Raw genomic sequence first — 11,249 nt, 5'->3', positions numbered from 1 at the left:
CTTCTTTTTGTCACAAAGCAACCTTCAACCGTACACCCAGAAATAGATGTGTAGTAATAATATGATATGTGTAAAATAAAATATCAATTCAACCTACAACTGTTATAGTATCCTTATGCCGTGACTTGTACTCAGCCCAGTATGTATATGCATTCATTGAAGTGGATCTGGGTGCTGTTGCTGTTATTTCTTAAGTCCTTTAATGATACCCACATGGGGCTAAAACTCTGGAGGCATACTGTCCCTTTTTGGCACTTTTTGCCCTGTTTATTCATTTTCTTTTCAGATATAGACGAAATTGAAACCTGTGACATTTTAGATGGGACTCATCAAGGATAACCGCTTTACATCTTTTCAAATCTATTTTATTTTCAGAACTTCCAAATGTGAACAATTTGCAGAACTTCCAAATGTCAACAATTTGCAGAACCTTCAAATGTCACCCAATATTAAAGTAACAGTCTGTCTCCCACACAGTGACCTTTCGAACGTTGTTTTTCTGCAGAAGTCCCCTACTCTGCTGTCCTGTCACGTCCCAAACCGGCTTTACAGCCTTTGTTCAACCTCTGACCCCTGGTGACCCCCAGGTGTCATCGCCCCCGGTGCTGCGGTCACCTGGGCTGAGAGATGCGCCAGAGAACAAAAGACTGATGACAACAGTCGCCTCTTTATACGGGTGACTGCCTTGGCGGGACGAGAGATACATATTCCTCTGTCTCTCCTCTAAAAGAAAAGATTTGTCTCCTGACAAACATTGGGTTAAATTCTTGTCACAACGCGGTGATAGGGCGCGGATACAAAGCGGAATGTTAAAAAAAACGCAGAACATTGTGACCAGATTGTAACATACGTGCGCAGCGTCAGCCTGCAGGGCAGCATTCCATGGGTGCAATGTTTGGCCGAGGGCGACAGGCGGCGTGCATGATTGATGAGGGGTGCTTGTTGTTGAAAGCACATTTTTTTCTCCACCCCTTTCATCGTTCCCTGTAAATCACTGCCTTACACCACCCCGGGATAACATCAAGTAAGGAGGCACCCTCACCCATCAAGCACTCGTTATTTATGACATTTGACATTTACGACAGTTTGCTTCCACGCGATGTAAACAACAGTCATTTTGCGGCAAGACTGCCATGATGTCCTACAACTGGTCTTTTTCGATTGTGTTGTGCTAAGAGATAAATTTGTGGATATAAATTCAACCTAACATCCTGCAATGAGCGGATAGAAGTGCTTATGCGATGTATGATAAAGGATACACGGTAAATATTATTACCCAAACAAATAAACAGACGGCTTCATGGAGTGCCATCCTCTCCACATTCCTTGCTACTAGTAAGTTATAAGGTAAAATGTTCAATACTTGTTCAAATATAAATGGTTCATCTCTAAGTGATTCAAGACTCCACGCTACAGTCCTGAATGACGTAGTGGTTGTATACAATTCATTTTTTTAAGTATCTTGAATGTTTTAACATATTCGTCCTTTTATATTTCATGTGTGACTTAATATTCTAATAATCATATTTTCAATAACACCCATAAACTTTAATGTCTGATTAGTTACCATGGTAATATCGGTCTGACTCTCCTTAGTATTTCATGCTACCCTTAAGCTGTTTGTTCTCCTCAAGGAGTTTCCTGAAGTCTGTTACCAGGTTAGACCCCTCGTGTAACAAAATCTTCAACAGTTTGTTCTCTTCGGTCATCTTATCCACCTTCTCCTGAAGCTTTTCTTCGTCTTCAGCGTCGATCACCTTCTCGTCCTCATCGGTCACCTTCGTTTCCCCGTTGGTCACCTTCGTGTCCCCGTCCGTCACCTTCGTATCCCCGTCGGTCACCTTCGTGTCTCCGTCGGTCACCTTCGTGCCCTCGTCGGCTAGAATGACGGGTGACGTTCCGTCGAGTTCGGCCCCATTCTCCTTCCCTTCGATCACCTTTTTGGCTTGGCGGGTAAATTCTTCCAGCTGTGCCCGTAGCTCCGTATTTTCCCTCTGCAAGGCTTCCACCTCGGCGATGATCGCCTTAAACTCGTTCAAGTTGTCGTTCTTTCTTCGAGGAGAAACCTTGGCCATTTTACGACGATTGTTTAATTCCCTTCACTGTACAATATGGCGGCACCTGGTTAGAGAAATATTTGCGAAACATTAAAGCTACCGCAGAATTGAATCGTTGTGTTTGATTGCATGTTTTGGCACATGGAAGCTAGTCCGATTTCCCTGATAAGAATTGAAATTATCTTCTTCTGTTACACTTCGAGTATGTTGGTAAACAAACCCTCCGCCATGCATAGTATGTAATGAAAGTGCTCCCAACACTCACCCTCACATTATCTATGCCCTCTAATTAAAGAACGTTAACTTTTTGAACTTGTTTGAACAAGAATACAACACATGCAACCTACAACATATATTCACATTGTAAATGACAGATAATGCAAGACCTACACATACCGGAGGAGACTTTTAACAGTTCCCGCAAGTAAAGTGAAGAATGTTGCAGTGACTGTGCCTTTAAGTGAGTAGCCTTTGGCCAAAATACTTCTTCTAAGAGATTTGACTGAGATTACCCATAAACAGCTACACCCACTCCCTTCTCCAATTATGACATTGCACCGGGAAGGTCACCACACATGGTGGTTCATCTTCCTTCAAACTATCAGTTACGGATGAGTTCTCAAGAGCACTGCTATGTATAAGATGTGGGACTAAATGTGTGTGATTTTTGCTCCGGTATATGTTCAGTATTTTAGTATTTTTAATGATTGGTATTCGGGATAGTTAATGGTGTGCATATGACCGCATAGAGGGGTCGAGGCTTTGTTAGTGACTGCCATCTTCGTGACGATGAACCATTATGATAATGTGCTGTGTTCCTATTTAGCAAATAAAGCATCATATCCGAGAGACCTTTAAATTTGTTTATGACAAACATACATTTCTGAAGCTGATTTAAAATGTGTTACTCTGTAATGGCAATACGTCATACTTCGTGCTTGTTTGTTTTCCGAATACTGGCTGATTTGTGTGTATTGTGTTGCAGGGACGCCATCTGACGGATGAAACGTGAACTGTCCATATTTATCAATAGGTCTAATTTCTCTTCGAAATGCTGTTTGGTGTGTGTGTGTGTGTGTGTGTGTGTGTGTGTGTGTGTAAAGGTGTAATATAATAAGCATGAGCGCCAGTCATAGATGCTTGGATTAACAAGATTATATGTGTGGAAAACTCATGATATGTATAGCGTTTCGGCTCGTTCACTTTCATGCGTTTGTGGCCAAATATATGCAACCTATTTACGTAATTATGTAACGTTTACTCATGAATCTCTTGCTAATAAAAGCTGGGGTTTCAGTATCGTTACGTTGACATACCACTTGATGTTCATGAGCTATGATATAACGATCTGTTATGACGATATTCTATAACATACTGATAGATAGAGATTATATGTTCTTTACATTGTTCTGATTTCAGATCAATTGATTTATCTTTTCTTTACATTATTTATTTTTTTTAAACGGATGGCAAGCATCCTATAGACTATCAAGAAATTAGATGATCCAAGACATTTCTGGATCATAAAGTGAAATAAAGAAATAAGGCACAAACTAGTTTAATGTCGGGAAATAATTAATATTTGCAATGGGTATGAAATTACGATATCACGTGTGTCATGTAATGGTCACGAGGATCGTACCATCGCAATTTAGTTTGCAGAGAAAACACCACAAATTGATATAAGATAGCCACGTGCTGTTTCGTAATCGTAGCGTGTTGCCGTAAATCATTCGGGCTTGTCAGGTATACACACACATGTCTGTTACGCGTTGTTGCTACAGCCGTGTCCATGGTAGTCAATGTTAGTTCTTTCAAACGATATTTGTTATACTTCCGAAAATAATTTCATCAGGTTGGTAGGTGATAGGATCGCAGAGCTTTCTTTTGCACAACTAGCTATAGTTAATTTCATTTGTCATTTTGGATGTGTGGTATTTTGGCGGGTGTCAACCTGTCACAATTCTGAGCAAAACATGACACTGTGCACTAAAACGGTAACCAGATGCTAGTTCTTAACGAGATGCAGGAATCCTATATTCCATGTATCGTTGCATGACCATGACGGTGAAATTTGTCGTTGGGCGTCGTACGATTTATAGGTCGTAGAATGCTGGGACAGAACTAGTCTGTGTTTACATAATCCCTCGCTGGCTGGGGTTAATGACCCCCTCTCTTCTAGGTGGTGGCAACTGTAGGGCAAGGATAAGACAACCTTTTCCGTAACAAGATATCTACATTTTGTATGAACGGCTGTCCAAAGAAAGCACCGAGTTGTGACCGTTCGGCGATAGCACGGCGAATGTTACCGCGCCCTTATACCCCCTTCACATTATATACGATCTTCGGACGTTCTTCGCGATCGCAGGAAGGTCGGCTGATTTTAAGATCTTAAGATGGTCTTGCGTATTTTTCGCCTCAAAACTGTCCCCCTCACATATACGCGAGGCTCGTGAGATCGACGGTGAATAAATCTATGATAATAAACCTCCCATGACCTCTTGCACGCGGACAATGTAACACAAAACGTTCCTAAAAAAAGGCAAGAGATCAATAAATGTTGCTTATTTTGTTGTCGTAATCTTTTTAAACAATGAATGGAATGCGCGGGCATAATAGAAATGACGCAAGAAAAGAAAGTGTGTCACAAAGTCAGCCTACATACTGCCACAGGGGCCACAATGTTAGAATTACCCTCGCATTCCCAGAAATTCAATATTTGTAAACAAACGGAAGTCGGACGAACGTCGCCCGAACGTTGCCCAACTGACGGGCGTTCGCCATCCGATTTACGCTCGATGATTAATAACTATGTCTTTGCTCGCCTATCGGTCTTCAATCGTTGGATTGACGCAAGACTATTGACCGATACCCTTGCAAGGTACGCACGATTTGTACGCACAATCTGCGACTCGGTAACAGCTGTGCGATTTTGGAGATTTCCTTCGACTAGTCGCATATGTTAAGAACATGTTTCGCTGCACCGCGACCGTCGTAAGACTCCTGGAAACTGCCGGCGATCCCTAAAAATCGCAAGATGATCGTGAGAACACCGGACGTCTTACTCACGAAAATGTCAATCAGAGTTCGTAAACTAGTCTTCCGATCGAATCGCGCCTATTGTGAAGGGGGTATAACCCGTGCGTTTTTCGTACCCGTACAACCCATCTTATGTACTAAGATTTAGAAATGTAATTAAAGTTGGCTATTTTCGACAGCTAAGCACTCCTGACACAAGTGAAATATTGCATCAGAAAAGACTGTTTGCACACGACAGCGCTGTTTGCCGCCACTCCGCCCTAAGTTAACACAAGTCACAAGGTAAGAGGTAATAAAAGGGAAACCTGTACCCAACCTGCGTTCTTACCGACAAGGAGTCCACCAGGTGAAGACGTTCGTCCTTCTTGAATCTGGACAGGTAAGATTTTCGAGTTTCTTCTTCTTTCTTGACTTACAAAAATGGAATTCGTGATTTCTCACAAACGCAGTCACACAGATTCTATTTCTTTTGCGTTCTTTGTGTGGCAAACGATGTTCTTGTTCAGTATTCTAGCTGCTATTTACCAAAGTCGAAATGCTTTCACATGTAAGGATTGTACAGCGGGCAGGATTTCTTGTTTGTCTCGGTAAAATGTGGAGTAGTCACCTATTTATTCAGTCAGCACATGCACTAGTACTAGTCCGCATTTATAAACCCGTAGATGATTCTAGGCCGTCTGATAACTCCTCTTTTCTAGACGAAAGGCCAGGACACGCACACGACGCACGATCGCACACCCAGAGTATTCCTGGGTTAGTTTTGCACACAACTTAAATATCTAATTTTAAGGACAAAGCTTTTTTAGATCATAGTCGGTAGTTGGTTCTGTCACAGGTTGCTTAATGCCTCTACAACATCATCAGCTTGAAACAAACGGCAAATCGTACTAACATCAATCGACGAGTGTAACAGGACCGTGTACACATCAGTTCTTGTGCATTGAAAATTCTACTGTAATGCGCATGAAAAAGAAATATGCACATTAAATTTTTGAAAATGTTATGGCAAAACATTCATCCCTTGTTTCAAACACCTGGCGTGACATTGCTGCAAGGTGATTTGTATGAACACCAAACAAGGACCGTTTCACGAGAACAAAGTAGCTATAGGCTTACGTCATAGATTGAATCCGTTCCGAATCTCTCTTTAAAAAGAACAAGAAAGACATAACAACACAAATCGCATCCCTCTGAATTGCAAAAGGATAACCCTGCTAACTTTGCTAAAATCCCAAGGTGTACCTCGCTTATCATTTGCCATAAAATCAGATCAGGGGATGGTTGGTCGTCTTGTAATCTTCTTCTCACCTTTGACCCCGACAGGTAAGAAGACAATAGGCACGATGAAGCTGCTGGTTCTACTAGCATGCGTTGCCATGGCAACCGCTGCGTCACTCTCTTTCGAGAGCCAATGGGAGGCCTTCAAGATCAAGCACGGTACGTAACGAGATACGTTTTATCTGTGATTAAAGAAAGTTACATAAAAGAGCTGAACAACGCTGAACAGAATTAATACAATTTTCCTATTAAACTTTTTTACACACGCTTTTAACAGTTCCGTGGAGCCCAGAGAATGGCATCAACATTATCAAATCAGCACATCATATCAATTTTAAGCAGAATAGGCCTTGTATCAATAACCTGCTAAGTAGGCCATTGGAACACGTTGAACAAAGATATTTTCATTTTAAATAATCTATGACGTCTTTGTGTATTGCTGTGTTACATATCTAGCTCATAATCTTAATTCAGAAGTAGAACCTTGCGCATTTCTCTACACATACGTATACACGCAAGTATACCCGCCAATCTTTGTGGTACGACAGATAGGTGAGAAACGACTTAGACTTAGTAGCTCTCACGTCGTGCGACGTTTGAGGCAGGTCCAGGACGCTCTTAAACGAGCTTAAAGTTAAAACTTAAATAAGGGATATTTTCGTGTTTTCAATCCCTGTCAGACAAGGTATACAGTGAGAAAGAGGAGTATGCTCGTCGTCTGATCTTCCAGGACAACCTGAAGACCATAGAGAGTCACAACCAGGAGGCAGACACCGGCAAACACTCCTACTGGCTGGGGGTCAACCAGTTTGCTGACATGGTGGGTAGAAACTTAGGGGAGATTCGGGAATGATTGTAGGGATGTAGAAGGGATGCTAAACGTGGATGTACAGAAAGGCGTATGTTCAAAGATAACAGTTAAGCGTATCTTCGTAACTGGATTTTATTTCATATTCTCCCTTGTGGTTCGATAGTCTTCTTGAAAAATAGAATACAAAAGTCTATCGTTTTAGTCCGCCCAGTCGCCAGGAAAGACAGAAAAAGTAACCCCATAAGATAGACTGAGCCTCTTAAATACATTGGAAACTCACAACTTTTTGTGTCCTTTTCAGACACACGCTGAATACTTGAACCAGGTGATCGGTGGATGCCTCATTACCTCCAACCTCACCAAGACAGGTAGCCGCGCCACCTACCGATATATGCCAAACATGCAGGTCAACGACACAGTCGACTGGAGGGACAAAGGACTGGTCACCGACATTAAAGATCAGGTGAGCCTAAACGGAATAAACTTATTAGTTTTTGGTCCATGCAACCCCCTTTAGGACTGTTCCTGTTCATTGTAAATCACTGTCTATTATCTTTGTTACTGTCTGCATTAGTTTAGTTAATGGTTAATTTAATACTCCTGTATTATCATAGATGCCCTTAGCTTCCATATTTCCAGTTCGTCCGTACAACGCACAGACTTTTGTTAAGTAACATGTAATGTGTTTTATATCATAGACATTTATATTGGGTATCAAACTCCCGTTGACATGTTCTATGCGTTATTGATCTTCAATAACGTCCCAACGACCCCAACTAAGACCAAGTGTGAACTGAAGTCATGTAAATCTTACATTGAGTCTGTTATTACAGGGCCAATGTGGATCTTGCTGGGCATTCAGTACGGTGAGAATTCATATTATTTCAGATAACACATAAATGAATATAGAAGGATGATTTCTGTGCAGTAATTCAATATCACCTCTAGATATGGCGTTAGATTGAGAAAATGTATTATTTCTATCAGAACAATAGACGGCAGGAACTTTGCCAAAACATGTTTCACCAAATATGACAAAAGCTTAAACAAAGGGTACACCTTAAATCCATCCAATGGGTAAAGTAATGTTCAAACACCGTGGGCTATACCATTTACAGACGGGGTCCCTGGAAGGACAACACGCCAAGGCCACGGGTACCCTGGTGTCCCTGAGCGAACAGAACCTGGTGGACTGTTCCCGACAGGAAGGGAACAAGGGTTGTGAGGGCGGAGATATGGACCAGGGCTTCCAGTACATCATCCAGAACAAAGGCATCGACACGGAACAGTGCTACCCTTACAAGGCAAAGGTAAACCGCCTTCAGGTGTAACACACCACTTTTATACAGTTAGAAACACTCACTCCATACGCTTGTTGGCAATGTTGCGGTGCACAATGTGTGGCTTTTCCAAAACTACGGACATCCGAGATGACGTCCCTTACCGAAGCTAGATACTCATTTTCATCAGAGTCTAGGAGAAATATGTTACGTCCAACCCCAACACCCCATTGAAGCCAACTAGGGGTTCAAACCATGAGGACCATTTTGTCATCTTAATTGCTATTATTTTAGGATTTCACGTTACTATATAAGGGTTTGGGGTTGTTTTAGATCCTCTTATTCATTTGTTCCTTTATCCACAGAAGCTACTTTTTGTTTACAACAAAAGAACAACAAAAAAGTCATTAAAATGTTTAGGCAATACAACTGCCCATGCTAGTCACCATGCATGTCAACCTATTTCACACGCGTGTAAGTAACTGAAAATAAAATTATCTTTGCTGAGTTTATTGAGATCCCCAGCTAGCTTGACAATTGCATTGTCAAATAATATATACTTGCCAAAGGATCTGCTCTCCAGTGCTCTTGGAAAGAATGGACTGGATGTTTAGTCTTGTAGTTTAGCAACATTTTTTGTCGCCCTCTCGCATTAGTCTTAAATCGTGGGGTCTTCAGAATATGTCCTCCATTGAAAAATTAAGTCAATTTGTCTTTATGAAGTGGGTTTTTTTTGGCTTTTAGAACCACAGGTGCAAATTTGACAATTCTTGTATCGGCGCCACCATGTCGAGCTTCACTGACGTCACATCCGGTGACGAAGACGCTCTGAAGCAGGCTTGTGCCAACATCGGACCCATCTCTGTGGGCATCGACGCCAGTCACCAGTCGTTTCAGTTCTACAGCAGCGGTGAGTACACATACTACCTGTCATCGGTAAGAATTGCTGTAAATTGCTTTACCTTCAGTGTGTGTAAGGGATCGGTCCTGTTTGATTAGAAACCGGGCATTCGATGTGCGTTTAGACCCAGTCATATAAGTTGTACGATCGAAAACTTACTAATAAACGAAGTTATTGTGACAGCTGTGCATGTATCCTGTAAAATTAGATATCTTGGTAGGGAAAGGCTTTCTCTGGCCTTTGTAGGAGCCTTTGGCGATGCTTAGAATTTCTTCGGCATCAGAATCGCGCGACGACCTGAGACGAATGTGACCCCACTGTAAACGACGTAACGTCATTGAAAGACACGGCACATGTCTGCGGTTTAAGCAAGCGTACAATCACCGCGAATATTTCACAATTTACGGTATTTGATTATCTTTACGATTTATTTACAATGGAAGTTTGATTTCGACGCAAAAATACTAGTCTTTCCTCCTAAGAGAAATGAAGGTAGAAAATATCGAAGAAAACAAACATGTTTTCCCCTTCCCCAGGTGTGTACAATGAGTTTGAATGCAGCAGCACGAAGCTTGACCACGGCGTGTTGGTGGTAGGGTACGGTACATACGGCAGCAAAGACTACTGGCTGGTAAAGAACAGGTGAGTACTACTTATATCATACAATCTCTGATATATATGTCCTTTACTCTGGGGGACTGTAACTTTCGGAGGTCATTCGGTGTTGTTTGTACTTTTGGAACTTTTGATTTATGTATTCTGGTGTTTCTTTATTCCGTAGCTGGGGCACCGTCTGGGGCAACGAGGGTTACATCATGATGTCACGCAACAAGGACAACCAGTGCGGAGTCGCCACCGACGCCAGCTTTCCAGTCGTGTAGCTCTCACTATACTACTCATGTCGCCATGTTTCTTCTATGATGATTTGACTCCTTGATTAGATAAACCTTACTCTCTTGATTTGAATGGCCATTTCCTGAAGAAATATATTCACAACAACGTTTATAGTTAAAGGTTCTTGTTTAGCGGTGCTGGTTCACCTTGATGCCTTCAAAATTAATCTTCGTCATTTACATATTTCTTAACAGTGTTTACATACAAATCAGTGTAGTGCCCCGACTATGTTGATTTTCATTTTACTGAGACAAATAAACTTTACAAAATGGAATTTGTACGTATTACTCGAGCTTTATCTACTATAATAGGACGATGCTATATCTCTGTGGTACGTGTAGACATATGCAATTACGATCTAGATTATATCTGCGTTTCATATGCAGTGAACAGCAACATGACGCAACACTCTGTACTTGAAGTCAGTAACCGCATGACCACTTTTGTAGACCGTGACAGAACCACACCGTCGACGATGATCTGAGACAGTCTCGTACATTTTGCATAAAATATGCACGGCTATCGTACGACGATCTTACGACGCATGAGATCGGGCTCTCAGTAAAAGTTACTGATGTCGTGCTGTTGTGTTTCTCACTTCTTCAACTAAATCAGTGTCGTATTAAATCTGTCCAGAGATATGCAAATGAGCACAGTTCCAATTATGGGCCAATGTGTATAGAGAGCCGTCCGTTGTATGTGATGACCTTTGTATTATCAAACCTTTGAGCAAGACAAACAATCGCAAAGACACTATAAAACCGTCAAATCAGCAGAAAACATCGCACAAGGACGAGCTATGTTACGTCTTTTACCGTAACGCGTTATAACGTTCCTCAAAACAAAAAACAATTACAGCACAAAAGCTACAAAGGTGGCCATTAACTTTGGTAAGGCAAGTAACCACCTCTCACTATACCACCATTGAAACCTTTTGGCATAAAAGTACATGTACTAAATCCATTAACTCTCCAAAGTGGAAAAGGGAG

The 11,249-nt window shown here is 41.6% G+C and overlaps 2 protein-coding genes across 2 annotated transcripts; one reads left to right on the top strand and one right to left on the bottom strand.

The window, feature by feature from the left end:
• Window positions 1–423: 423 nt before the first annotated feature.
• On the bottom strand, window positions 424–2,195 carry LOC118422584. The gene has a single exon (XM_035830221.1). It carries the CDS (start codon window positions 2,073–2,075, stop codon window positions 1,593–1,595), a length of 483 nt encoding a protein of 160 aa, XP_035686114.1. The 5' UTR covers window positions 2,076–2,195; the 3' UTR covers window positions 424–1,592.
• Window positions 2,196–5,437: 3,242 nt separating this feature from the next.
• Window positions 5,438–10,836, top strand: LOC118422581 (cathepsin L1-like). Its single transcript, XM_035830215.1, has 9 exons — window positions 5,438–5,475; window positions 6,420–6,533; window positions 7,055–7,194; window positions 7,487–7,648; window positions 8,019–8,051; window positions 8,304–8,495; window positions 9,210–9,375; window positions 9,903–10,008; window positions 10,148–10,836. Exons 2-9 carry the CDS (start codon window positions 6,440–6,442, stop codon window positions 10,245–10,247), a joined length of 993 nt encoding a protein of 330 aa, XP_035686108.1. The 5' UTR covers window positions 5,438–5,475; window positions 6,420–6,439; the 3' UTR covers window positions 10,248–10,836.
• Window positions 10,837–11,249: the final 413 nt, after the last annotated feature.

This window comes from Branchiostoma floridae, chromosome 9 (assembly GCF_000003815.2).
Source record: "Branchiostoma floridae strain S238N-H82 chromosome 9, Bfl_VNyyK, whole genome shotgun sequence".
NCBI classification, from domain to species: domain Eukaryota; kingdom Metazoa; phylum Chordata; class Leptocardii; order Amphioxiformes; family Branchiostomatidae; genus Branchiostoma; species Branchiostoma floridae.
This window is presented reverse-complemented; position numbering and strand designations above follow the sequence as displayed.

Excerpts from the sequence above, each read along its gene's own strand:
- LOC118422584 (XM_035830221.1), bottom strand. The coding sequence starts at position 2,075 with ATGGCCAAGGTTTCTCCTCGAAGAAAGAACGACAACTTGAACGAGTTT.
- LOC118422581 (XM_035830215.1), top strand. The coding sequence starts at position 6,440 with ATGAAGCTGCTGGTTCTACTAGCATGCGTTGCCATGGCAACCGCTGCG. Across the intron at positions 6,534-7,054 it reads GGCCTTCAAGATCAAGCACG|ACAAGGTATACAGTGAGAAA; the intron begins GTACGTAACGAG and ends AATCCCTGTCAG. Across the intron at positions 8,052-8,303 it reads CTTGCTGGGCATTCAGTACG|ACGGGGTCCCTGGAAGGACA; the intron begins GTGAGAATTCAT and ends TACCATTTACAG.